At 45.4% G+C, this 27,807-nt stretch overlaps 3 protein-coding genes across 4 annotated transcripts in view; all 3 read left to right on the top strand.

Annotated features, from left to right (window-relative positions):
• Positions 1–6,595, top strand: part of scara5 (scavenger receptor class A, member 5 (putative)) — a 53,623-nt gene extending 47,028 nt beyond the window's left edge. For both annotated transcript variants that reach the window (XM_029496196.1, XM_029496197.1), the window contains 2 exons: positions 145–333; positions 3,455–6,595. In XM_029496196.1, the coding sequence (XP_029352056.1) occupies positions 145–333; positions 3,455–3,588 (323 nt within the window). In that variant the 3' untranslated portion in view covers positions 3,589–6,595. The remainder of the gene's footprint in view (positions 1–144; positions 334–3,454) is intronic.
• A 1,418-nt stretch (positions 6,596–8,013) lies between these two features.
• Positions 8,014–15,080, top strand: LOC115038220 (NLR family CARD domain-containing protein 3-like). Its single transcript, XM_029497091.1, has 10 exons — positions 8,014–8,184; positions 8,913–9,026; positions 9,177–9,287; positions 9,704–9,782; positions 9,932–10,148; positions 10,256–12,074; positions 12,167–12,340; positions 12,687–12,860; positions 12,946–12,992; positions 13,315–15,080. The coding sequence occupies exons 1-10, from the start codon at positions 8,180–8,182 to the stop codon at positions 13,845–13,847; spliced, it is 3,273 nt and encodes a 1,090-aa protein (XP_029352951.1). The 5' UTR covers positions 8,014–8,179; the 3' UTR covers positions 13,848–15,080.
• A 201-nt stretch (positions 15,081–15,281) lies between these two features.
• On the top strand, positions 15,282–27,788 carry asap2b (ArfGAP with SH3 domain, ankyrin repeat and PH domain 2b). The gene is made up of 28 exons (XM_029496481.1): positions 15,282–15,637; positions 17,855–17,927; positions 18,707–18,852; positions 18,963–19,037; positions 19,606–19,655; positions 19,970–20,099; positions 20,310–20,395; positions 20,561–20,636; positions 20,733–20,819; positions 21,128–21,231; positions 21,329–21,398; positions 22,093–22,180; positions 22,269–22,317; positions 22,400–22,566; positions 23,681–23,814; positions 23,930–24,024; positions 24,107–24,296; positions 24,401–24,486; positions 24,629–24,744; positions 24,869–24,936; positions 25,120–25,227; positions 25,320–25,554; positions 25,656–25,760; positions 25,902–26,163; positions 26,318–26,376; positions 26,463–26,527; positions 26,798–26,917; positions 27,064–27,788. The coding sequence occupies exons 1-28, from the start codon at positions 15,512–15,514 to the stop codon at positions 27,136–27,138; spliced, it is 3,045 nt and encodes a 1,014-aa protein (XP_029352341.1). The 5' UTR covers positions 15,282–15,511; the 3' UTR covers positions 27,139–27,788.
• Positions 27,789–27,807: the final 19 nt, after the last annotated feature.

Here is a 27,807-nt window from a genome sequence, read left to right as displayed (position 1 = left end):
GATACTGTTGGCATAAATGAAAAAAAACCCTCCGTCTGCTAACTCCTGGAGGTTTTTATCTGCAGACAGCGGTGCTAAGCGGTACAAACAACATCCACGCGGGTCTTTTGGATTTGTACGGTCATGTGTGTGTTTGTGTTGCAGTGGAGGAGACGCTGGTGCGGCTGGTGAACGGGTCGGGTCCCCACGAAGGCCGCGTGGAGGTTTTCCACGAGCGTCGCTGGGGGACGGTGTGCGACGACGTCTGGGACAAAAAGGACGGAGACGTGGTGTGCAGGATGCTGGGATACCGAGCTGCCGCCGAGGTCCATAAGACCGGACGCTTCGGACAAGGTGCGACAAGGACACACACTGAGACACACACTCGTTATTATTGTTATTGGACAGAAGGGGAACATGTGATGGATGGATATGTGTGTTTGTGAGACAGATATGATGAATGTAAACGATAATAAGATTATTCCAAGTGATGATAATATTAAATATGACGTAATGTGCCTGGCGAAGGAACAGCAGGAAACTGTGTGTCTCTATCTGATGGAAGCACTTCAGATTTTTACAAACTCTCCTGTTTTCCACCGTTGACTGGTTAGTATTTTAACAGTGCCGCTAAATGCTGCAGGGATTAATATTAAGGTTTTATGAGGAAATCCGCAAGAGCCAGATGTCGTCAACCAGGATTCCCAGGGGTCAGATCCATCGCTCTCTCTCTTTTATTTCACTCACCGGTCGGCCTTACGTCACTCCGTCTCTGTCCAGGACGAGTTGTCACCGTTACGTCTGGAAAAACACGCCTTTGTTCCAGAGGACGACCTCCAGACAGAAAACCAAAAGTTCAAAAGTGGCGGTCACCTTTTAGATTTTTTTGTTTTTAGTTCGTTACGTCTTTAAACAGCTTGCTGGGCGTTTTTCAAACCCAAATCTGACTGGAGAGAACAAACTGACTGTCAAAAACATAGAACACAAAATAAACAAAAGATGATACAGCAATTATAGTCATTTATCCGCATAATTAAGTAATACATCCAAATAAATCCAAAATAAAAGCTCCACTGAACAGCTTTCTGCTGCACATACCTGATTTCCATCCTGTTCACGCCTTCATCAGGACATGTGTGTTGCGTTTCATGCTGCCGTTCGTCTCTCTTTGTGTAACTTTTTTTTTTTGTCAGTATGTTTGAGTGAAATATTGGTTTTGGCTTTTTAATTCAGATATCTGCCATTAAAAGCGACGTTTTGGTGAGATTACGCAGAAGTGTGTGTAAAAATATTTATGGACAACATTTGTAGAGGAGGATTTTTCCTTTGTTCTGCGGGTGTGTCGTATTTAGTGTCAGACTGTAAATCTATTTGGACACAGAGTAGAAATGGAATCTGGATTTTGTTAATGAAAACAAAATTGATGTAAATTTTATTTCTCTGGGATCAACTGGAGAGTTTTGCGTCCAATGATGATCTAAAGTCTTCATAACTTCAGACCAGGTTTTTTCTTTTTATGTGTTGCTGCTCCACTTCAGCTGATGAAGTAAAAACACATCAAGATGCCAAGCTGAAACTGGCACGACCGGCCGCGGTCACATTCACTTCAATACGGAAAACGTTCCAAGAATAAAATGAAAAAAACAAACGTTGACGCCTCAGAGTCTTTCCCATCAGATCGGCAAAGTTTCTGTGCTACTGACTGCGGCTGGATTTACAACGTGAAAGAAGAAGTGTGTGATGTGGTCCCAGCGAGGGACGTCTCCTTTTCACACGGTTTATGAAACATGTCTCCGTTTCATCTGCGGCTGCAGTTTCTATGAATTTTCTGGAACGTGCCTCCGATGTTCATGTATGAAAATGATTTTCCAGTTCGGGGAGCGATGCCAGAAAAAGGGTTCGGTTTTCAGGTCGGGGAACTGGGAACAATGGTGTCGCACTGACGTGATGTCGGTGTTTCCCAGAAGGTTTTCTCTGCTGTCTGCTGGTCTGTGGTTGTTGTGTTGTCTCTTTGTATTGGTTGTCTACAGTATATTTCTTTCTACATCTCCACTTTAGTTTTACCATGTGACCCATGTGACCCCCCCCCGCCCCCCCACAGCTGACAGCTCTGTACATCTGAGTGATGAACAGCTGTGATTTGGAGCAGCAGAGATAAGATCTATCTCCACTTAACAGCTCCAGATGCTGCGTTAACGTTTTCCTTTCAAGTGAAGTTTCACCATGTGAGTGCAACCAAATGTCGCTCGGCCTCGCCCCGATTCCTCTCACAGCTGAGGACCGACCCTCTCAAACGAACCAACTGAAGCCTCCAGAGGTTCTAGTTTTACAAACAGGAAGCAAATTTTATGGGGAAAAAATTTCTGCCAAAAGCTCTTCTTATCAGCTGGGACTGTTTTATTACCAAATTTATTGCTATCTGTTCAACAATTCTGCAGTTCTCGCTGTCTCAATCATAACACTCGTATACTTAAAGCTGTAATGATGAACGTTTATTTGGACGTTGAGAAGTCGGTCTCCATTTCCTGTTTGGGTGAGATCAAAACAAGGCAGAACAGCTTTAGGATTTCAAAGTAAATCCAAAGTCAGACGCGTTGCGTGCATCACCTGCTACTTTCTTTGTTTTTTTAAATCAGCTTTTCACGTCCAGCAGCGAAAGAGGAAAAGTGTCAGGATGTGTTTATTTCTCCGTGTGTGTGTTTATGATGACGCTCAGCTGATTAAAGCTCCAGCCAACATGCTCAGCCTCTTTGGCTGCAGTTACGTTATCGTGGCGGCCTTCGCGAGCGCAGTGGAGACAAAGCGATGAGCCATCTGAGAGAAGTCTGAGCTTGGACTGACACTGCCGAGGTCCAGATGTGACTTTAATTTATTTCCCAATAAATCCTAATAATGAATTTGTTTTCAGATCGTGAAACGGAAACAGATGGGACAAAGTTTGTAAAAAGAGGCCAGTGAACCAGTTCAGTCGGTCAGCGCCACATCTTCAGGTCCTGCGTCACTAAAACCGCCAAATCAAAACTTGAACTTGGTGTTCATAAATAAGCTTCTCTTTGTGAGTTGACTGACTCAGCTCGAGTCACAATGTTGTGTTTCTTTGTATGTTTGAGCGTTTGTGTTGTTCTCCCTCCCAGCCTGAGGGTGCTGCTGCTCTCCAGTCCTTTTTTTTCTGCTCTGGGTTTGACTGAGTTGGAATCGAGTGTCGCCTCGCAGTGACGTCACCCGCCGGTTTGTGAGCTGCCATTTTGAATCCTCCTGGATGGAGCATCCATGATATCGCCATCGTCTAGCTGTCATGGCCTTTAGAGAAACTGAACCAGTTTCAGCCTCAGCCTCAGATTGACCACATATTGCTGTGACACTTGAAATGAATGGGATCGCTGTGATTATGTTTTTCTCAGACACAACAGACTCACCCGTGAAACTGTCAGAAACAATTCCCACATGTTGTAACGCTCTCGTCCCTCCTGTGCAGGTACTGGTCTGATCTGGATGGACGACGTTGCTTGCACCGGGACTGAGGACACCATCCACCAGTGTAACTTCTCTGGCTGGGGAAAGACCAACTGCGGCCACGTTGAGGACGCTGGTGTGACGTGCACCATCTAGTCCTTCGGGATCTTGCTGGTCCTGCTGCAGCGGCCGGATGTCTCCTCAAACAGGGCCTTGAACTGAAAAGAAGCCACAAAGTGCCCGATGTCTCACCAGCTTTTTTTTTTGTTTGTTTGTTTGTTTGTTTGTGTTTGTTTTTCAGAGCTACACAACTGAAGTGACTGTTTTAGCCACCAGACTGATTCACAGGGGGACTAAAGGAAATGCACACATTTTTTTACACTTTGAAGAACAAAGTCATGTTCTTATTGACTCCACAGTATAAGTTGCTACACGCAGAATTACAGGGCTCACCTTTTGTAGGACTGAGGTGAGGTCTTGTCCAGGAGTCCACTGATCCAACAACCTCATCATCCCGGAGACTTCATTTCTGTGAGCTGTCGTCTCCGAGATGCTGAAGAGCTGAAACGGCACATAAGGAAACTTCACTGATGAACCGACTTCTCATTTACAGGCAGCTGCTCCTCTCACTATCACGCAGGAATGGCTTTTGCTCAGCGTACAGTCATACCCGTCATTTAGTGTCGTTTCCCCCCGTCAGCTTTACAGAGCTCTGAATGATCAGAGCTACAACATCCTCCATTTGGAGAGAATCACGGCTCTGTACCAGCCTTACATGCAACTCCTCGTTGTTGATTCATCATCTGACCAAAAACAGGTTTAATGCTGTAGCTGAATTAAAGGCTGTTTGCATTCAGGGGTTTGTTAGGAGCATCGTCACAATCACCAGCTGCAGATCAGGAACAAGGCAGGAACCTGCTGCTCCACCAGTGTTCATGAAGATGAAGAGTTTTAAAGCTCTACTAAAAAGTATTTTTCAGAAGTGTTTGAATTATTGTCCAGAACCGCAACTCTGCTTTAATGCCATTATTTCACCCTGATTTCCGCTTAAATGAGGCAGCAACAGTGTGACAAACCGGACAGTAACAACGCTAACGCTGCTCCGAGGGAGAGGAAGAGGTTAGGGTCATCCTTCATCCTGAAAAATCCAAAAACTGGTGCTCACTCTACGCTTTGGCCTTTATAGAAGGAAAAGTTAACAGAAGAAGCAATTATGAAGAAGAGAGAGCAGATGAGTATAAACAGATGGATGTATGGACGCCTGCCCTGGACAGTTTATAACGGCGGCTCTGTCAGCGTTGGCTGCCAAGGCTTTGTTTCAGCATTAACACACACACACCAACCATTGCATAGAAATTTCTCTTCTCTCGGGGGGGTTCAATCTATAGAGCTTCTCTCAGATCCATAAAAGGCTGGAACCAGGCTCACTTTTCATCAGAGCTCAGAAAACACACCAAGGTTGAGTTGTAGGAAACTTTCTATTTACACGGTCATGTTTTACATTTGAAGCCTCTCCTTCAGGCCTGTACTGTCAGCTGCAGTGAGGTCTGTCTGCCTGTACAAACCGGCCGACTTTAACAAATGGCTCAAAGAATCTACCAAGATGATGACTGTTGGAATTTTGTGTCCAAGTGAGAGGGGGAAAAAAGAATATTAGGGATATAAATTTGACTTTTCATGGCACCGCAGCCAGAAATGACTTTTTCTACCTCACGCAAAAATGTTGAAGTGCCTCCGTGTTGGTCTCAATTCCTGTTTTTAGTTTTATTTCAGTTAAGGACAGAACCAGACAATTTTAAAGCAACACGCAAAAAGTGTGTTGGCTATTTGAACAGTCACCAAAAAAAAGGGGTTTCATTTCCAAACTCTGTGATGAAGTATTGATCGTTTTTAGACCTGAGAATGAAAAGCATTGATAACTTTAATCTACTTGTCTTTTTCACTCTCACATTTTCCTCACTTCAGATTTTTTTCCTCTCTCTCACTCGTTTTCTTCTCAAAGACTTTCTCGCTGTGACTGCTGGGACTTCATGACACCAGGAAACCACGCGGAAAGATCCCACTTGAATGTTGCATGTTATTATAATAACATTGGAAGTTGTTAACATTGACGGTATCAGTCGTTAATAATTGTTTTATTAGGCAGGAAGTTGACCGCGCTTTTTGGGTCATCAAACAGTTTTCTTTGGCTTCGGCTTCTGATGCGTGAAGATTTCCTTCCATCAGCAGGGGGCGCTGTGCTGCTGATGCAGGTCTTCCCAGTCTCTGTCCACAAGAAGTGGCTGATCTTAGAGGGAATGTCACGGCTCCCTTTTTCACGACTCAGATCAGCAAACCCAGATAGTGAAATAAAGCTTGAGCTGAAGTGAAGCCTCTCTTACTGCTCATCACAGCATGATTCTGATTCTGATTTCTGCTTCCTTGTCGGGCTTTTAACAGATTGTTCATTTTCCGGCCGTGAATACTTGTTCTCTGGTTATTGGTGGGCTGATCTGAGCCGTCCTTTCCTGAGGAGCACCTTAATGACCTTTAATCAGACAATCTGGGCGGCTGGTTAAGGAAAATGAGCCCACTGGTGGAGGTTTCTGGAGTTCCTGCCAACAGTCATTTAGATGCCTGAAGTTACTGCAGATGTTTAAAATATGCTTCTTGAAGCCGACTTGGACTCAGACGTGTAATCTGCCGTCCTCTGACTGATGTTCTGGTGCGTTGCCTGTCAGATATCAGCAGGATAAAACGCTGGTGATGAGATTTCCTGATTAGTTGAAGGCTTGTCTGACTTCACATCAATGCGTCGGCCTCGTGGGGTCAAATAATTTGAATGCTCCCACTTTGAAAATAAGAAGGCATTGCTGAATAAGTGCACTTAACGACTTAAATCTGTTTTCCAGGAATTTTTTCAAGCCATTGGTTTTCAATGTGTACTTGGTTGTACCTTCCTGTAAGCACTTGTGTGTATACACGTCACTATTTCTTTGCATTGTGCTGGTCATAACACATATACATGCTCTGAAGTTAACAACGTACATACAAAGGTAGATTCATGTCAAGAACATACGTTTGCCTAAAAATCACTTTTTTACTTCATGTTCTGTTGATTTTTTTGTACCACTAAAATGCTGTATATGCACTGCTGAAATAATAAAGTGTAGATTTGTTTAAACAGGTGAACTCTGTGAGCATGTCAGCAGGTGAAGGGGTGTCGGCGTGTGTGTGAGTTGACGTGCGCGGGTGTTTGCGTCACGTTTGTGAGCTGACTGACAGGTCTGAAGTGTAATTGCACGTGTGAACGTTTCCACATGTAGAGATGATTGGCTGAAAAATGACCCGACAGCTTCATTTGTGCTTCAGACTGTTTCTTCTGTGATACAGTGACGTGTGGATCCATCCAGGTGGGATCCTGTTACACGTATGTGGACATCTGGATCTGGATCAGATCCACTTAAACACCAGTTTCATCATGTTGAATCTCAGGAACACTTTTCTGTGTGGTCTCCCTGCAGCCGCGCTCTACTGTTCAGAAACATCTTTACTCAGTGACATTAGGCCATGAAAGTAAAAAACAAGTCATCTACAAATCCCTCCCTGCTGAAGCCAATCAGCACAACGTTGGCATATTAGGTGATGACATATAAACGCACACTGGCATGAATGGCGTGCTGGTCCTCTGGATGTTAATATGAGGAATCATCTCTCAGACAAGACTGACGAGGGAGAACGAGCAGCTTCTTCAGGTGTTCAACTGGAAAGTGTCTGTAAGTTATTTCAATATGTGGGATCACAAAAAACAATCAGTTAAAGCTGTTTGTATATCAGAAGAAGGCGAGGAACTTTATCTGTGAGGCATATCAAACAGGTTTGGTGTTTACAGAGACGTCTGAGTAAAAGAGGAACAGAGTCAGGGCCCGTCCGAAGTCAAGCAGCATCACCTGGTGGATAAACAGGAGAATCACAGAAGAAGCCAATGCTCTTCTGAAATGAATCTGAATCTCCTGTTAATCCAGCATCATCAGTGATGTTCATCACAGCTCTTCTGCTGTGCGGCCAACCTCGACGGGGTCAAACCCCCTTTCCTCTTAAAAGCCGCTTCCATCCAGTCTTCCCAGGACACCGTTAATTCCAGCAAGACAGCAGGACGTCCCCTGGATGTTTCTCTGCGGTCGGACCACAGAGTGAACCCCATCATGAGCTCATTAACCTTCAGGACAGCTGCAGTCCCGTCTCCCCTTCCACATCATGGATCAGCCGGGAACATCTGCGGCGAGTGAAGGAGGTCAAACCAAGATGGGGTCATTACAGTCAGCTTCGCCGCCACCAGCCAGGAAATTCTTTCAGACACGTCGTTGGTGTGAGAGAGGAGATGGAGACGGGAAATTCTCCTTTTTACTGTCCACACATGTAACACACAGGTTGATTTAATGCATCACAACAAGAGACAAGAAAACAAAAAGTCCAAACATCCTTAAATATACAACTCAAATGCAACTAACTGGTTGGACCGGTTCATTACACTCTGAAACTCTTATCTGTTTCAGTACAGAGGAATTTTAAAACACAATCACTTCCTCCTTCCATTCTCTGTCAGCTTGGTTAGTTTAGGTTAGACCTGTTTTCATACATGTGTTTGTTTTATTTGCTCCTTTTCTAAAGTTTTGAGAATGTGCCTTGATGAAGCGAGAGAGTGAGCAGCTTCTTCTCTTCAGATGTTTCCTCAACGGATAAACCTGGAAAGACTCTGTGAGTCAGTATGAAGTGAGTTCAGCAGGTGAGACAGGTGATTATATTTTGTGGTGATTGGCTGAATCACATATTTGATGCTTTCAGGTGCAAATGTGTTTTAAGGGTGCTGGCTTGTTTGTGTTTATCTTTTTTCCTTTGCAGCAGTGCAGAAAGGCTTCATTTAATTAGTGCAACCTGCTTGTTTTTGTACATAACGCCTGTTAGAATTGTGGTCTTAACTAAAGTTGAGGTTTATTTTATTTTTATTATTGCTAAAAGTTCTGCATCCCAGATGCCTAAACTGAGAACAAAGAATAAAATAAAATAATAAACCCAGCAAAGAGAGAATTGGACGTAGTGTCAAACACAGCATCTTTAAAGTGTCGTACTTGGTCCTCTTTAGAAAAAATCAGGATACGTGTTTCATTTGTGCAGAAGACAGTTTTAGTTTAGTCTGAACTCAATCAGGAGCATAATTTCAAATCATGTTGGTACGTAAATGGTTGATGAGACACCGACACAGTAAAGTTTGGCTTGTTTTTTGTTTTTGTTCAATCCGTTTTAAATAGTTGGATTATATCCAAAGATACCTCTGCTCCTCTGATTCAATAGTTTTGACTTGTGTGTGTGTGTGTGTGTGTTAAAGATGGATTCCTTTGGCACTCAACAACATTTGTTGAGTAATAGTGGGTGTCTCTGAACTCATGTGTGCTAGATAAGTAATCTGAGTCGGTCCTCATTCCTCATCTGTTGTTTATTAGGATGCAGCCGCAGCAGAGAGCAGACGCTCCTGAACTCCGCTGTGTGTCCATGAAGAGCGACCGGTCTAAGTTTATTCCTCCTGAATTTAAAGATGAGAAACCTGCTGATGGAAGGTAACAAATTAAAAATTATTGTTGTTATTTTAGAAGAAGAGTTGTGTTCTGGTCCAGAGGTCCGTAGTTTGTTGTCTCTGATTCAAAATTTGGAAAATCCCATTTCCTACTCCATGCAGATGTTTTAAAACAATGATTTGTTTGTATCAGGAATCAGCAGCAGAGAGCGGACTCTCCTGGACTCAGCTGTGTGTCCCTGAGGAGTAACTGGTCGATGTTTAATCCTCCTGAATTTGAAGATGAGAAGCCCGCCGATGGAAGGTAAGAATTTATATCTGAATTTTGTTATCATCCGACCCTCCTGAGAAGAAGAGCCTTGTTTTCATATTCTGTCGTCTCTGGACTGGACCGTCTGGGTGATGCCTTGTAGAAACCTCAGAGGAGGACCAACTGACCAACAGGTGCTGTGGTAACTGCTCCATCCCTGATCCAACAGATCCTGTAGAGTCCCTAACCCCTTAACAGGAACATCATCAGAGGAATTAAAACTCAGAGAGAGTTCGTTAAGTATGAGCCTGCTCTGACGTCATAGACTTCTGTCATCTCAGACCAGGACGTCTCTGCTCTGAGTCACATCAATGGACACCTGGTTCTCTCTTTATTAAATTAGTATTTCTGTGTAATGGTTGAATAAAATCTGGTTGACAGAACTGTTAAAGTTGAATTTTTCTCCTCAGACTTAAAGAAGAGAGCTCAGAGGTCCACAGTGATCAGTCTGCCCAGCAGCATCAACCAGACCTGGACTCTGTATTTATGGTCTGTACATGAACTGTTTAACCACAGATTAAATCCAGACCTTCCCTTCAGATCCCAACAGTCTGTTTAGACCAGCAGAACTTCACACTGACACCTGAATCACATGTTGTTCACTTGAAATTAAATCTTCATCTTATCATCTGTTCCAGCTGCTGGAGGAGAACATAGTCACATTTGTGAAGAACGAGCTGAAGAGAGTCCAGAGGCACCTGAGACCAGATTACCCAGAATCCTTAGAGAGATGGATGGAGGATGAGGACTGTGAGGATGAAGAGCAGAGGAGGAGCAGAGAGGCATTTCTGAAGATCACAGTAAACTTCCTGAGGAGGATGAAGCAGGAGGAGCTGGCTGACTGTCTGCAGAGCAGTAAGAGGATTTAACATGATGGATCAATGAAATATTTACTGAAGTCTGAGGAGACGGAGAGAAATATGATCAAATTCTTTAACCAAATGTATGTTTTGTTTATGCAGAAAGTCGTGCTCCAGTTTGTGGACGTAAAGTCAAATCTAACCTGAAGAAGAAGTTCCAGTGTGTGTTTGAGGGGATCCCTAAAGCAGGAAACAGAACCCTTCTGAATCAGATCTTCACAGAGCTCTACATCACAGAGGGAGGAACTGGAGAGGTCAATGAGGAACATGAGGTCAGACAGATTGAAACAACATCCAGGAAACAGAACAGACCAGAAACAACCATCAGGCAAGAAGACATCTTTAAAGTCCCACCTGGAAGAAGTGGACCAATCAGAACAGTGATGACAAAGGGAGTGGCTGGCATCGGGAAAACTGTCTTAACTCAGAAGTTCACTCTGGACTGGGCTGAAGACAAAACCAACCAGGACATAGAGTTCACATTTCCCTTCACCTTCAGAGAGCTGAATGTGATGAAAGAGAAGAAGTTCAGCTTGGTGGAACTTGTTCATCACTTCTTCACTGAAACCAAAGACGGAGGAATCTGCAGCTTTGATCAGTTCCAGGTTGTGTTCATCTTTGACGGTCTGGATGAGTGTCGACTTCCTCTGGACTTCCACAACACTGAGGTCCTGACTGATCCTACAGAGTCCACCTCAGTGGACGTGCTGCTGACAAACCTCATCAGGGGGAAACTGCTTCCCTCTGCTCGCCTCTGGATAACCACAAGACCTGCAGCAGCCAATCAGATCCCTCCTCAGTGTGTTGACATGGTGACAGAGGTCAGAGGGTTCAATGACCCCCAGAAGGAGGAGTACTTCAGGAAGAGGTTCAGACATGAGGAGCAGACCAGCAGGATCATCTCCCACATCCAGACCTCACGAAGCCTCCACAGTATGTGCCGTATCCCAGTCTTCTGCTGGATCACTGCTACAGTTCTGGAGGAGAAGTTGAAGACCAGAGAGGGAGGAGAGCTGCCCAAGACCCTGACTGAGATGTACGTCCACTTCCTGGTGGTTCAGTCCAAACTGAAGAACGTCAAGTACTTTGGAGGAGCAGAGACTGATTCAGACTGGAGTCCAGAGACCAAGAAGATGTTGAAGTCTCTGGGAAAACTGGCTTATGAGCAGCTGCAGAAAGGAAACCTGATCTTCTATGAATCAGACCTGACAGAGTGTGGCATCGATATCAGAGCAGCCTCAGTTTACTCAGGAGTGTTCACACAGATCTTTAGAGAGGAGACGGGGCTGTACCAGGACAAGGTGTTCTGCTTCGTCCATCTGAGTGTTCAGGAGTTTCTGGCTGCTCTTCATGTCCATCTGACCTTCGTCAAGTCTGGATTCAATCTGATGTCAGAAGAAAAATCTTGGGTTCCTCGAGTTTTATCCTTTCTGTGCAGGATATTTGGACAAAAGCTTGAGCCAACACGTCTCTACCAGAGAGCTGTGGACGTGGCCTTACAGAGTCCAAATGGACACCTGGACTTGTTCCTCCGCTTCCTCATGGGTCTTTCACTGCAGACCAACCAAACTCTCCTACGAGGCCTGGTGACACAGACAGGAAGTAGCTCACAGACCAATCAGGAAACAGCCCAGTACATCAAGAAGAAGATCAGTGAGAATCTGTCTCCAGAGAAAAGCATCAATCTGTTTCACTGTCTGAATGAACTGAATGATGGTTCTCTGGTGGAGGAGATCCAACAGTCCCTGAGATCAGGACGTCTCTCCACAGATGAGCTGTCTCCTGCTCAATGGTCAGCTCTGGTCTTCATCTTACTGTCATCAGAAAAAGATCTGGACGTGTTTGACCTGAAGAAATACTCAGCTTCAGAGGAGGCTCTTCTGAAGCTGCTGCCGGTGGTCAAAGCCTCCAACAAAGCTCTGTATGTGCCGATAAATCCATCTACATCAACTGAATCTTTTTCTTTAGCTTGTTTTTTAATCACTTTCTCCTGTTTTGTTGAATCCTCTTCAGACTGAGTGGCTGTAACCTCTCAGAGAGAAGCTGTGAAGCTCTGTCCTCAGTCCTCAGCTCCCAGTCCTCTAGTCTGAGAGAGCTGGACCTGAGTAACAACAACCTGCTGGATTCTGGAGTGAAGCTTCTGTCTGATGGACTGAAGAGTCCACACTGTGAACTGGAGACTCTCAGGTCAGGACTCAGCTCTGTGTTGGGGTTAGGATTATATAAATGAGGTAATAATGAACTGAAGAGGTTTGTATATTTGGGAAATCATCAGAATAAAAATCTGCAGCAGATTGAATCACTGATTTAATGGAGAACATACTGAGGTAAACAAATTAAGCACACATCATGTTGCTCAGCCAGCAATTAATTCCTGCAGATCATCAGTGCTTGCTGTTCCTGCTGCAGCATCTGTGGACCTGATTATATGTTATGGATCATTTATTTGAGTTATTTCCTGTTTCCTGGTTAACTGTAGTCGAAGGTGCACTGAAGAAATTGGTTGTATTTTTCATAACGTGTCTGTCTTCAGTCTGTCAGGATGTCTGGTCACAGAGGAAGGCTGTTCTTCTCTGGCCTCAGCTCTGAGCTCCAACCCCTCCCATCTGAGAGAACTGGACCTGAGCTTCAATAATCCAGGAGACTCAGGAGTGAAGCTTCTTTCTGCTGGACTGGAGGATCCAGGCTGGAGACTGGACACTCTCAGGTATGGACAGATGGACAGACAACAGCAGCTCTCACTCTGTTTCTCTGTCTCTCCGACTAACTGAGGACTCTGTTTCTTCCTCCAGGGTGGACCATGGTGGACCACAGAGAATGAGACTTGGTCTGAGGAAGTGTGAGTGTGTTTTCACTTTGATTCATGTTACAGTAGACTGAAGTACAAAGATGAATTTCTCCAGTTTCATTCAGCATCAACACTCCATGTGTTTATTGATGTGGATCTCCATCAGCTGTCATCTTTGGCTCCACAGCAGAAACAAAGCAGAACATTGCTGCCATCTTGACTCTCATGTTCAGTAACTGTTGATGTTCTAACTGGGTTTTTGGGTTTAATTTTAATGTAGTCAAACATTATTCACAGCTGATGAAATGGAAGTTTGAATGATTCACTGATAAATCAACAGATGATAAACTGAAGCTGTTGTTCTCTCCATCAGATGCCTGTGAACTGGAACTGGACACAAACACGGTGAACACAAACCTCCAACTGTCTGACGACAACAGGAAGGTGACACATGTGAAGGAGTATCAGCCGTATCCTGATCATCCAGACAGATTTGATATCTGGTCTCAGCTGCTGTGTAAAAACGGTCTGATCGGTCGCTGTTACTGGGAGGTCGAGTGGAGCGGAGAAATTTGTATTTCAGTGAGTTACAAAGGAATCAGAAGGGATGGAGCCAGTGTTGACAGTTTGTTTGGAAGAAATGATCAGTCCTGGAGTCTGATCTGCTCCGGTCCTGATGGTTACTCTGCTTGGCATAACACAACAAAAACCTCCATCCCCTCCTCCTCTGTATCTCACAGAGTAGCAGTGTATGTGGACTGTCCTGCTGGCTGTCTGTCCTTCTACAGCGTCTCCTCTGAGTCACTGATCCACCTCCACACCTTCAACACCTCGTTCACCGAGCCTCTGTATCCTGGCTTCACAATTTTACCTTGTTCCTCTGTGTCTCTGAGGAAGTTGTACTGAGGGAGACCTGAAACAAGAGACTGGCTTCACTTCTCATCCCTGGAGTCTCTGCAGTCCAGGTCTGAGACACATCTGGACTTTGTTACTGAAATTATGACATGAAAAGGGGAGAAAACATTTGATGGTTGGACCGACGATGAGATCTGAACCTTTCTCAGCATCAACGCTGAAGATCTTCAGAGGGAGTTGTTGTCCGGGGCCTTCATTTCTCTTCTTTCTGCCACCTATCGGACTGGCGGTTTAGTTCAGTTACTTTGATCTGTTTTCCACAAGAAACTTTTAGTTCATCCAAGTGAATCACCAGGAACTCAAAGTTTATTGCCAGAGCAATCAGCTGCTGTTGAAGCTTTTAAAGGGAACCTGAGATGGAACATTTGGTTTTAATCCAGCCTCCTTCCACAGTGACTGTTTGCTCTGCCACTGAAACATAAAAAGTTGTTTGCACCGTGACCTTTCCACTTTGTGCTTTGGAGCGATATAACAGCTCTGCAGCAAGACGGCCTATACAAGCTGAGCTATCTGATCCGTACAGGTGAGCCGTGAAGGCCAGCGTGGACTTTGGGCTGTGAGCCGTGTCACGGATCAGACGCAGAAAACACACAAAGACAAGTGTCTGATTCTTTTGAGCTGAAGAAAAGGATGATCTCTGATCCAAACTGTCTGTTTACAGATGACGAAGGACGTTCAGTCATCTCCATCTGCTGGACAGACAGAACTTCATCACATGATTCCTGTTAGGAGGAGAAGAGAAGTTCAGTTATGAGGAAGTGACTTTTCCTCAGCTCAAACTCTGACAGGACTGTTGAGGCAGCTTCTTCTCGCCGACCGGTCCGGGTTTAGGTCCAGGTGGTAACAGGGAGAGACTCCGAGCTGTGAAATCTCTGTGAACATGACTCAGATGACATCAGTGTGGTTATCAGCTATTATCCAGATGTTTTCGGTAGATGGCAGCAGTGACAAACAGATGTTCCTTCCATTCACTTCAACCAGCACACACAGAAAAAGTAATGGTATCTGCAGTTACAACATCATGTGGGAATGTGAGGAGAAAACAATCTTACACACTTCTGTGGTGGAGGAAGCTTCCAGACAGTTTACATTTGAACATCATGATCAGGAGAACGGACCTGAAGTTATTCAAAATGTCGGTGTCATGTGTGTATGTATATATAGGAACTTCCTCAGAGTCTTAAATGTTGTTAAATATCACAAACTGCCAATAAAGGTGATCTGAATGAATCCACTCTTTGGTGCTTTTATTTTGAAGATGCTGATGAACTAAACAAAGCTGTCTTCTGTTCTCCTTCTTCTTTAACTTCCAACAATCATTAATTCACTTTTTTCGTGAAGGACACTTTTATTAAACTTCTGCGGCCCCGCCTCTCCGCCGTGACCCCGCCCCCTCCACCCCCCCTTGCCCCGCCCTCCTCGGCTCGGTTGGCTCAGGTGTCTCCGGCTGCAGTTCGGAGGAATGTGACCGGACGGGCCGCGTGCTGCTCGGGCTTCACCTTCAACCCGTACCGAGGGCCGGATCATGGACACAAACCGCCGGACCTCGACCCGGACCGGATCCAAAGTCTGAGTCCGCCCAGGTGTGGCTGCTGTACCTGAGTCCTTCTGGGCGCACTTCCTGCTGTCGGACGGTCTGAGCTCCGGAGATCAGCATGCCGGGGCTGATCAGCGTCACCGACTTCATCGCGGAGACGAATGAGGACTATAAAGCTCCCACCGCCTCCAGCTTCACCACCCGGATGTCCCACTGCAGGAACACGGTGGCAGCTCTGGAGGAGGTAAGGTTGGAGTCAACCTGTGTGTGTCCGTGTGTCTGTCCTCCTCCATCTCCTGTTTTCAGCCACCAAAGGACCAAAAAGTGTGTTTGGTTTGATTTGTTTTTTTAAAGCCTAAAGAGGAACAGAGACAGAGTCACTTCCTCATGTGCCAACAGTCCAGATTTGAGGCTGCTGCTCGGCGTGGCGTAAGACCGAAGTGCTTGATGCCTCTGTGTCTTGCAACACAGCCATGATGGGAATTGTGTGCGAACAGAGGAAGAACCTGTGGTTAGAGGTCAAAGGTCAGCGGTTGGAGGGGCTTCCTGTGGTCCTTCACCTGGGTCCAGGTGATTTAAGGCACCTCGAGTTAACTATCATTCCTACACTGTTAATGTCTGAAGAGAAACACAATGGTTTGTGCGTTCATTGTGTTGGCCTTTTATCCCCACAGAAGTGGAATAATAAAAGGTATGTTTCTCCTGATACTCCCGCTCTCCCAGACTTTGATGAGGTGAGGTTTTGACTCATCTCCGAGCCAGGTCTGCTTGTTGTGTCTTCCTCCTCCTGTTGCATGCTGGGATGTTCCCCACCCAGAGGACCCGGGGGCGATGACAGAGCCTCACCCGTCTGATCTCGCCCCAACAAGACCCGATATCTCTCTCTCTCATTTCTGTATTTATCCCTCTAATCTCTCTCTCCGTCTAAACTCTTCTTACTTCCCTCCGTCTCTCCGTCTAGCTTCAGTCTTGTTCGGACTCGTCTGTTGATGGTCGCCGAGCCCCCTGATGTCACACACCTTCCACCAACGTTAAAACGAACCGTCTCGTCTTTTTTTACATTCAGAAAACACAACGTGGCGAACGCCTTTGGAGGACGGAGGCTGCAGCCTGCTCCACTTTTTAATCAGGCCGCTGTTTTCAGTGTTGCAGCTGATTGTTGTGTAAGCGTGGGCAGTTTTGAAAGACTTGAACCGTCAATAAAATGTCATTTAAGACTTATTTCCTTCAAGTTCCTGTTATTTTCTAATGCAAAGAAAGAAAAAAGAAAAATTGAGAATAGAGAAATAAAGCCACAACATGAGAACCAGTTTCCTGTTTTAAAGGAACAAAAAGCAACTTTTTCACCCCCTTCCTGCTCACACTGGTCCTTTACAGCTTTTCAAAAAGGTGTCAGTGTTTGAGCTGCAGCTGCAAATATGAATGTGACAAATACGGTTTCACCACAAAATAATCAGTCTTGTTTTTTTAGTCACAAAGCTGCAGAGACTGAATGACTGAAAAGGAGTTAAACTCTGGCCTGATCTTTCATCCACTGAGTCACTGAGTGACTGGACGAGTGGCCGCAGGAAGTGGGCCACGTGCCGTTGTTGGCAAACTCTCGCCCTTAAATTAGAAGTGATGGTGGTGTTGTTGCTCTGCCTGCTGAAGGGAACAGTAATTATAGCCTGGCTGTGCATCGGCTTGGTCGTCAAGGTAACGTTCACAACCATCAGACGGACTGTGACATCACTGCACAGCTTTCAGCTCATTGGCTGGTGATGATTGGCAGAAGGGGGGTCCTGGTTCTGTAGGCTGATTCTGGGCAGAACATCTGATGAACCTTCAGGCCGAAGCTGAAAATAAACGCTCAGCTGTTTTGTTGGTTTTTTTTTGGAGAGAGAGACGACGAGCTTGCACGCCCCGTTGCGTCTTCTCTTCTCCACAGATGATCGATGCACTCAGTCTGGTGTTTGAGCTTTTGGAGGTAACTGATCAATGGGGGCTTTTTGAGGAGAGACTGATGGATTTTCAGAAGATGTTGACGTCCACGAAAGCTTCTTAGGATTTAACTGGTTTTAACTGTCGGTTCAGGGTTTCTGGGCCATTCGGGGAGGCTTTAATGGTGACTTGGGGCTTTTGGAGGATGTTGTTGGATACAGGGGGCACACACCTTTGCGTCAGTCTGCAGTGACCGTCCAGCTGCCGTTCTGTTTGATTTGCATGAAATCAGCTGATCAGTAGCAGCAGCTGATTTACATGCAGGTCATCGTTTTGCTGAAAGGAGTCCGTTGTGTTTTTGCATTTTGTCTGAAACACCAAGTGTTTCCTATTCAGGATCCTGAAACTTAATTTTTGACACAACTGGTCTAAATTGAAATGTTTTGAAGCTGAAAGCTTGTCAGGAACAAGAGCAAAGAAAATGTTTTATTTTGAAGGTGCTGTGCAGAGCTTCCTGTCTGACTGTGTTTGTCCTCCACAGGCTCTGGACGGAGACAGATCAATTCTGCACAAGATCAAGAAGTCAGTCAAGTCCATCCACACATCTGGTCAGGGTGAGTGACACAGTCCCACCTCAGTCTCAAAAAATGTCAGCATATTTCCGCAAAAACAGTCCAGGCCATTGGACATCCTGGAGCAGCGGGGGCCCAGCTGGTTATGCGTTCAGTTGTGCGCTGTCAGAGTGGTTGGTGGAGAGTTTGTGTTCAGGCAGGTGGAGTCTCGACATTCCCAAACATTCCCATCATACCGCCCTCCTGTCCCAGCATGCCAAGGGAAAGCCGCCTGCCTCCAGGACCTGCCCATCTGCCGGGGAGGAAGAAGAAGAGCCCCGATCCCACCAGGCGGGTTCAGAAAACCAAACATTTGTTTGTGTTGTGGGTCAAAGGAGTTGTTCTTCAACAAACAAACAGCCAAAAGAGAAAACACAGACATTTCAAAAGTATGCAGACAGGTTGCAGCTTTGCATGTTTTTTTTTTTTTTTTTAAACATCTCCTGAATATTCAAGAAAGCACTCGACTGTAAAAAAAAAAAAAACCCTCCTGCTTTGGGTCGGAGAGTAAAGAAACGAAAGTGTGCCCTGCAGAGGAAGTCGAGCCCACAACCACAAAGCGTGAACAGCATTAATCAGCTGTTCAGAAATATTTTTGGTCTGCCTTTGAGTGTCTGATGCAGTGTGAACTACCTCAACTTCCTCAATTTCCTCAGAGATCCCTATAAAAAGCGTTCTGTTTAAATTACGTTTATTTTATTGTCTTGTCTTCAAATCTTGACATAATGTAATTATTCATCGTGAATTCTAACTGCTGCTGGGATCCGTTTCCTGTGTTTCAGCCCATGTGGACAATGAGGACCAGTACATCCAGGCCATCGAGAAGTTCGGGGACAACTGCATCGGCAGAGATGACGGCGAGGTCGGCGCCGCCTTTCTCAAGTTCGCCGTCTTCACCAAGGAGCTGACGGGGCTCTTCAAAAACCTGGTGAGGTCCCGATCTCCAGAGCTGACGCCGGGCTTTGACCTTTTAAAGGAATAAACCTGAACCACAGGCTGTGTGTTGGTTTCTGCTTTAGTGCGTGTCTCTGTTTGCAGATGCAGAACATGCACAACATCATCACCTTTCCTCTAGACAGTCTGCTGAAGGGAGATCTGAAAGGAGTCAAAGGGGTTTGTGTTTCCGTTTCCTCTTTAAACTACCTCCATGTTTGTCCTGGTGGACTTTTATCTGACTCTGAGAGGTGCTGTGATTTGGAGCCGCCTTTTGGAAAAGAGTCCGAGAAAATTCTTAAAAATACGCAAAACTTTAAATAGTTCACCTCAAAATATTAATTCTGGGTCTTCGTGTTGATGAAAGTACCTTTAATTTAAATTAAAAATAGAATTAAACTAACAACTAAAATGTTGATCTTGAAATTTAATATACTTTTTTAGATAATTATCTATAGTACAAATTTCTCCTCTTTCTTTTTTTCTTTGTATTACTTTTTAAGTTTCAGCCAATACAGGAGGTCATTTGTTGGCTTTATGTCCTTCAGATTAAATGTCAAAGAAGATAAACAGTTAAATAAGAAAATGTGTGTCTTCAGCTGTGCAGGACGCTGCTCCTTCCTTCCACACACTCTTTATCAAGCAGAAATGTTTCCTGAGTGACTCACAGGTCAAAGTCCTCTCTGCGTTTGTTGGTGTGAATCAGTCTGAGCTCGGACTAATTATGTGACGTCGCCGCCTCTTTCAGGATCTGAAGAAGCCGTTTGACAAATCGTGGAAGGACTACGAGACAAAACTGTAAGAAAAAACTACCACGTTGTCACATTTCCACTTCATGCACATACTTGGTCTTTAAAGAGGAGCAACATTAGACAAGAAAATCAAAAATAAAATTATTTATTTAAATTAAAAAAACTGGTTAATCTCAAACAACTAGTTAGTTTTAAGTTTTATTATACTTATCAATCTTTAAATAAGATTGATAAGTATATATAAGAATATAAGAAATAAGAATATATTCAACTTTATTCTCATTGCCACACATTTTATCAGTGTGCTGTTTTTTTTGTTTTTTTTTTTAAGAATGTGACTTTTTTTGTTTGACTGTGTAGAGCGAAGATAGAGAAGGAGAAGAGGGAGCTCGCCAAGCAGCACGGGATGATTCGGACCGAGTTCAGTGGAGGAGAAATCGCAGAGGAGATGGAGAAGGAGAGACGAATCTTCCAGCTGCAGATGTGTGAGGTGAGCTTTTATTTAATATTATTATTATTATTACTTTTTTTTTCCTTTTTCCTGATTATTTCCAGATTATTATCCGGAATTAAACATGCAATAAAATCTTTTATTGATCGTCACAAATTTCAGTCGTAACGTCGTCATCATTTCTCTTATAAAACTTGAAAGAAATAAAATGGGGAATTTTCTCCTGTTGGATTGTTTTGGCCTCTGCAGTATCTTCTCAAAGTGAACGAGATTAAGGTGAAAAAGGGCGTCGACTTCCTGCAGAACCTCATCAAGTATTTCCACGCTCAGTGCAAGTGAGTCACAGAAAGTTAATTCAGTTTCTTCAGAGGAAGATTCAGTTCGGTGTTGATGTTACCACACTATTTCATTTTTATTCAACAGCAATGATATCAATATAGTATAAACATGGAAATTAGTTGGTACACACTAACTCATAACTCATTTATTGTGATTTTTAGTTTTTTCCAGGACGGATTAAAAGCGGTGGAGAGTTTAAAACCCTCTGTAGAGAAACTGGCTACAGATCTGACATCGGTAAAACATCTCTTCATCACTCCTTTATTTTAGCATAAATAATAATAATAATAATAATCATAATAATAAAACCTTAAAATCTCATTTGTGCTGCAGATTAAACAGACTCAGGATGGAGAGCGGAAACAGCTGCTTCAGCTGCGAGACATCCTGAAGGCTTCGCTGCAGTCTGAGCAGAAGGAGGTGGGAACACCAACTACAACTCCCAGCATGCATTTCACCACGAGACAATTTTTGGATGATTTCAGTAACTAAGCTGAAAGCATTTTGAATTTATGATGGAGTTACTCTCCACAGCCACAGCAGCTGCCGTATTAAACTAATAACAGAGAAGTCTTAACAAAAGCTACATGTATAATAAATGAATAGTTACCAAAGCAAAGATGAATTAAAATTTCAGTTGGACCATTTAAATGGCAGATGGGAATGTCCTGATGTCATTCCTGACAAACGTCTGTGATCTGAGCTGTCAGGACTTCTGGTCTCCTCAGGACTCTCAGGCCAAGCAGAACGCCGGTTACAGCCTCCATCAGCTGCAGGGAAACAAGGCCCACGGCACCGAGCGCTCCGGAGTCCTCTACAAGAGAAGTGAAGGGTCGGTGGACTCGACGTCCCAGAATCCTCCAGGTCCATCACGCTGACACGCAGCAGAGCGGGTTCTGTGTAACACGTATGTAATCTCTCCTCCTCAGGCTGAGGAAGGTGTGGCAGAAGAGGAAGTGCTCGGTGAAGAACGGTTTCCTGACCATCTGCCACGGCACGGTAAGACGCCAGATCCTCTTCTCCTATTGGTCCTCCTGCATGACGAGCTCCCGCCCTCCCGCCTGCATGTCCGATCATGGGTTTTACAGTCTACATCAGCTGGGGATAGATAACAACAACTACTTCTTTTTCTTTTTCAAATTTAGCTTCTTATTTTTTTTCTTCTCCTTCTTCTTCTTCTTCTTTTTGTTCCTTCTGTCTTTTTATTTTTGAAGTTTTTACACGAAGAGTCAAACAGCCAATCAGGACAGAGCAAGCAGCAGAGGAAGAGAAACAGGAGGAGGAGGAGGAAGAGCATAAGGAAAAGGATGACAGAGAGAAGGGTGGGAAGAGGACGAGCTTTGGATTTTAATGGGGGAGGGAACAACATCGCTATCTTCTTCATCTTCTCTGCTTCAGCTTCAGCTTCAGCAGCTTTCTGATGGACAGCAAATTGATTCGTTCACATTTCGTGGTGACGTTAAGTGCTGCAGACTGCCGTGGCCGCCAGAGGACGACCCGTTTGTTGATTTGTATTTAGCTGCTTTCGCGCCGCCCTCAGAACAAAATCTGTGCTTTACTTTAAAAGCTATCATCAGGAAAAGTCCTGATCGCGTTCATGAACCGACACACCTACACTAACACAACTCCTTGTATTGTTGCTTCTTTTGTGTTATCTGCCGTCTCACTGGTCTCCCCGCTTTTTGTCTCACAGGCCAACAGACCTCCGGCCAAACTCAACCTGCTCACCTGCCAGGTGAAGATGAACCCGGACGAGAAGAAGAGCTTCGATCTGTTCTCACGTACGCTGCAGAACTAAATGACCTGTTGTGTCTCCGCAGTGTGTGTGTGTGTCTTTTTGTCTGATGTTTGTGCGTCTCCCTCCCTCAGACGACAGGACCTATCACTTCCAGGCCGAGGACGAGGCGGAGTGTCAGATGTGAGTACCAGCAGCTCTGGACCGGGTGTCTTTGTGCTTCCAGCTGGTTGTCATGACTGATGTGAGGTTTTTGTGTGTCCAGATGGGTGTCGGTGCTGCAGAACAGTAAGGAGGAGGCTCTGAACATGGCCTTCAAAGGAGACCAGGACGAGGGGGAGAACAACATCGTGCAGGAGCTGACCAAGGCCATTGTGGGGGAGGTGAAGAGGATGAGCGGCAACGACTGCTGCTGCGACTGTGGAGCCCCCGGTGAGAAAAACCGATAATACAGCTGATCAATAACCGATAATACAGCTGATCAATAACCGATAATACAGCTGATCAAAAACCGATAATACAGCTGATCAATAACCGATAATACAGCTGATATAAAACCGATAGTACAGCTGATATAAAACCAATAATACAGCTGATCAATAACCGATAATACAGCTGATCAATAACCGATAATACAGCTGATATAAAACCGATAATACAGCTGATCAATAACCGATAATACAGCTGATCAATAACCGATAATACAGCTGATCTATAACCGATAATACAGCTGATATAAAACCAATAATACAGCTGATCAATAACCGATAATACAGCTGATCAAAAACCGATAATACAGCTGATCAAAAACCGATAATACAGCTGATCAATAACCGATAATACAGCTGATATAAAACCAATAATACAGCTGATCAATAACCGATAATACAGCTGATCAATAACCGATAATACAGCTGATCAAAAACCGATAATACAGCTGATCAATAACCGATAATACAGCTGATCAATAACTGATAATACAGCTGATCAATAACCGATAATACAGCTGATCTATAACCGATAGTACAGCTGATATAAAACCAATAATACAGCTGATCAATAACTGATAATACAGCTGATATAAAACCGATAATACAGCTGATCAATAATAATACAGCTGAGATCCTGAACTAATGCTGCTGCCTCACATTAATCCTGTGATTGATACTTCTGCTACTCTTAATACTATAACTCGTAGTAATAATACTACAGCTGTGAATTCTACCATTATTACTGCAGTTAGCACTACAAATACTGCAGATACTACAAATATCACCCAAAGTGCTGCTGGTCATGAAGAACCTGTTACGTAACGCTGCTGTCACCTTCATGGTGCGTTCTTCAGCTGCCAGTCAGACCAGCTTCTGTAAAGCTTCAGTGTGTCAGGCCGACCTCCTCTCTAACTGAGAAGAGAAGAAGAGGAGCCGCCGCCGCCGCCGCCGCCACCGCCGCCACCGCCGCCACCGCCGCCACCACCTTTATCCTGCACCATTTAACACACACACACACACAAAGAGTGGAGATTTGAAACCAGGTCTCACTTCAGGTCCCACCTGGCTGTCCACCAATCTCGGGGTGTTGATCTGCATCGAGTGCTCGGGCATCCACAGGGAGATGGGGGTCCACTACTCCAGGATCCAGAGTCTGGACCTGGACGTCCTGGGAACCTCTGAGCTGCTGGTGAGTCCACTTCACTGTCGGACAAGCGACACAAGGGGATCACGTCTTGACATGTCTTGAAGATTTAATGCCGGTATGTGACACATCACATCCTCCGTCTGATGTTGTGTTTTAGTTGGCGAAGAACGTTGGAAATGCGAGCTTCAATGAGATCATGGAGGCAGACCTGTCGGCTCAGGACGTGACTAAACCTGATCCCAGCAGTGACATGTGAGTGACGCCCACGCAGGCTGAAGGGAGGGAGATCCCGTGACCTGATTCAGCGGTGACGCTCTTATCTGATGTCTTCCAGGCAGATGAGGAAGGACTACATCACGGCCAAGTACACAGAGAAGCGCTTCGCCCGGCGGCTTTGTGCCGACGCTGCGTCCAGAGTGCAGGCTTTGTACAAGGCCGTCAGGAACAGGGACATCCTGTCTCTGATCCAGGTGTACGCCGAGGGGGTGGACCTGATGGAGGTCATCTCACAGCCCAAGGAGCACGTAGGACTGCAGCCATTTATAGTCATCTGATGTGAATCCAGTGAAGCCGAACGCTGTTTATCTGTGAGCGGAGGTTTGACTGAAGGTCTCTGTGTCCCCGTCAGGAACCGGGAGAGACCGTGCTCCACCTGGCGGTCCGAATGGTCGACAGGAACTCCCTGCACATCGTTGACTTCCTGGCTCAGAACAGGTGAATGCTGCACATCACGATGAAACGAGTTCACGTATTTTAGAGTCAGTTTTAAAAGGATTAATGATTTGAAATGGAAAGTTTTCATTTTGTCCAACGTTGCGGACGGTTTTGTTTTATATGAACGTGCGATGCGTCTCAGTGCCAACCTGGACAAGCAGACGACCAAAGGGAGCACAGCGCTGCACTACTGCTGCCTGATCGACAACAGCGAGTGTCTCAAACTGCTGCTGAGAGGAAAAGCGTCAGTGTCCATCAGTAAGAACACAAACAAGTTTTCTGTTCACACTGGCCACGTGTGCTAACGTGCGAAATGTAAACCTCGAATGTCAAAGTCAGTTTTTAGTTCAATTAAATTCATTTCATTCGCTTTTCTCGACAGCCAACGAGGCCGGAGAGACGCCGCTGGACATCGCCAAGCGTCTCCGACACACCCAGTGTGAAGAACTGGTAAGAAGACACGACAGGATATGACTGATTTACTGAAGTCTATGGGAAAATGTCCTGAAGCCTCCCTAATGTTTGACCTGCCTGACAATCAGGATCGGGTCCAGAGTGGGTCAGATCCACCATCACAGTAAAAATGAATGGAATGCTTCATCTTGGATTAAAAACCTGGGTGTTGTGTTTCAGCTGAATGAGGCGCAGACCGGAAAGTTTAACGTCCACGTTCATGTTGAGTATGAGTGGCGTCTCCAGAACGAGGACCTGGACGAGAGCGAGGACGAAATGGAGGACAAGGTGAGCTGGGCCTACCTGACGATGTAAATAGTCCTGTAGAGATGTCGGGGATGTGTAACAGCCTGTTGGGTCCCCCATCCGTCCCCTTGCAGCCCATCCCCAACCGCCGCGAGGAGCGTCCAGTGAGCTGCTTTGTGCCGGGGAGCGTCCCCATGCAGCCCAACCTGGCGGCGTTGGCCCGGGACGCCGCCACTCTGGTGCGGGACAAGCACAGACCTCAGATCCCCAGCACCATGATCAGTAACGAGACCTACGGCACCATGCTGGAGTTCAACTTACCTCCGGCGGGACCGACACCCCCGCTGCCTCCCAGAGGTCAGAGCAGAGGTCAGTATGTGCGAGCGATCAGATAAAACAGTTGATGTGTTGACAAAATTGAGGCGCTGCACCTGAATTATTCTCGTCTTCTCACCTTTGTGTCGCTGCAGGACCAGCTATCAGTAAACCTGCTACCGTAGAGGCTGTGGGGAGGCAGCGGTCGTCCTCTGACCCCCCGAACCCTCAGGCCCCGGAAAGGAACTCCTCCATGTACGGTGAGTGTCACTTCCTGTCAGCGCTTCTCTGCCTTCTAAGGCTCAGTCCCAACCACAGCGGCCCAGGTTTGAGTCCGACTGGGGGGGGGGGGGGGGGGGTGACAAGGTTAACTCTGACTCCTCCCTCCGCTCCTCTCCCAGTGCTCCCAGCAGGTCCTCCTCCGATAAACAAGAAGCCCAGTCCGGAGACCAAAACTGGATCAGTAAGGAACACCCCCCTCCCTCCTCTGCCTCCGGCACCGGGACTCTCCTCCGGCTCTCCGGCATCGCCGATCCCACCACCGCTGTCCATCCCACCACACCCCCACTACAAAGCTCCGCCTCTTCCCCCACCAGTCTCCATCCACCAGACCAGCAGACCACCAGGACCACCTGGACCCAAGTCCCCCAAATCACCCACAGGGTACATACTGAACAGTGCTGGTCTGATCTGGTCTGATCTGGACTAAACTGGTCTGATCTGGTCTGATTAGGTCAATAAACGTCTGATGGCTCAAATGTTACATCTGATTTATTTTATCAGATGATTTAATTTTTACCAATTTTACTGATTTCAGGTCAGGAAAGCCCCCTCCACAGAGACCCCCACTCAGGATGGCATCTGTGGAAAAACGAGGTACACAGTACACACACACACACACACACACACGCACACTCAAACTGTATTGATACTGATGTTTCATTCTCTATATCTCTCTGCAGCATCCAAGTCCAAATCGCCCCAAAGTCCAGCTCCTCCAACACCCAAACCCAGAGCTACGTTTTCTGTAAGTCAGCAGCACGGACAGGGGTCAGAGGTCAAGGCTGAGGGCACCACACAGAATAGATAAAATCAGACCGAAGTGCAGCTGATGTTCCTCCAATTTTCCACCTGTTGGCCGGAGACATTTAGTGTTTGATTAGCATGAAATCAATGTATTCATTGACTCACTTTTCGGACAGAAAACTTCGAACTTAGAGGTTCATTTTGAGTGGAGTTTGGTTTGGTTGCCTGTTCTTCGCCGTCTTAAATGTGTGTCTGTGTCGAACGTGTGCAGAAGCAGAAACTTCAGAGGGTGAAGGCCATCTACAACTGTAAAGCCGATAATGCAGACGAGCTCACGTTCAGCGAGGGGGAGGTGATCGTGGTGGAGGGGGAGGAGGACAGCGAGTGGTGGGTGAGTGTAGAAACAAACGCCACGTTTTTGTTCAAACAGTTCAAACTTTAACACTACTGAAATGAATCAAAATCATTTCAGTACGTAAACAGCGTGGTTTTCTTTCTGGGAACTGAATGTCCATTTATTCTCTGCGTATTTTTCAGATCGGTCACATTGAAGGAGAGCCAAGCAGGCGAGGAGCGTTTCCTGTCTCGTTCGTTCACTTCATCACAGAGTGACGTCGGCCATCGGCGGAGACGATTCCCGCCTACTGCCGTCCGATGGCACAACTCAGTCTGAACAGAAACAAGCAGGCGGAGAGAATCCTCCCCCATCGTCGTCGTCATCATCCTGGGGGGATGAGGACGCTGTAGCCAGAACTGAGAGCCAAAAGCTAAACGAACTAAAACAACAGACAGCTTGCTTTTTAATCATCCTGCAAACACACAAGAGCTGCGCTCATGTTGTTTTTCATTCTCATTTCTACTCGAAATCTCAACTCTGGTGGGATGATTTTTTGTGGAAGTAGGTTTAATATGATGCAGCAGAAATAAAAATGGATTAAAATGTTAAAGTATTTATCTTGGCTGATATACGCTGTATATCCGAATGTATGTGGATCACAATCATACAGGGATGTCCACTGGTGTCAACCTGTGATGAAATCTGCTGATCTCATCTGTTTTCTGTTTCTCAATGTTTTGATCAGAAATGTTAATAATTCCAGTTTTACCTAGAAAATGATTTTTTTAAAATTTTTTTTTAGTTTATCTTGTTGGTTGAAGGGCTGCAGGGAATCTCACAGTATAAACCAAAAGATCCACTCTGATTTTAATGTTCTTATAAACCACTGTGTCATTAAAAACATGAAATTACTCCTTTAACATCCTGTTGAAGTGTTTGTTGTT

Source organism: Echeneis naucrates, chromosome 24 (assembly GCF_900963305.1).
Source record: "Echeneis naucrates chromosome 24, fEcheNa1.1, whole genome shotgun sequence".
Classification (NCBI taxonomy): domain Eukaryota; kingdom Metazoa; phylum Chordata; class Actinopteri; order Carangiformes; family Echeneidae; genus Echeneis; species Echeneis naucrates.
The sequence above is the reverse complement of the archived record's forward strand: the minus strand, read 5'-3'. Positions and strand labels throughout refer to the sequence as shown.

Excerpts from the sequence above, each read along its gene's own strand:
- LOC115038220 (XM_029497091.1), top strand. Across the intron at positions 9,783-9,931 it reads ACCTGGACTCTGTATTTATG|CTGCTGGAGGAGAACATAGT; the intron begins GTCTGTACATGA and ends CATCTGTTCCAG. Across the intron at positions 12,075-12,166 it reads AAAGCCTCCAACAAAGCTCT|ACTGAGTGGCTGTAACCTCT; the intron begins GTATGTGCCGAT and ends AATCCTCTTCAG.
- asap2b (XM_029496481.1), top strand. The coding sequence starts at position 15,512 with ATGCCGGGGCTGATCAGCGTCACCGACTTCATCGCGGAGACGAATGAG. Across the intron at positions 22,567-23,680 it reads CTGCGACTGTGGAGCCCCCG|GTCCCACCTGGCTGTCCACC; the intron begins GTGAGAAAAACC and ends GTCTCACTTCAG. Across the intron at positions 26,918-27,063 it reads AGGAGGACAGCGAGTGGTGG|ATCGGTCACATTGAAGGAGA; the intron begins GTGAGTGTAGAA and ends CGTATTTTTCAG.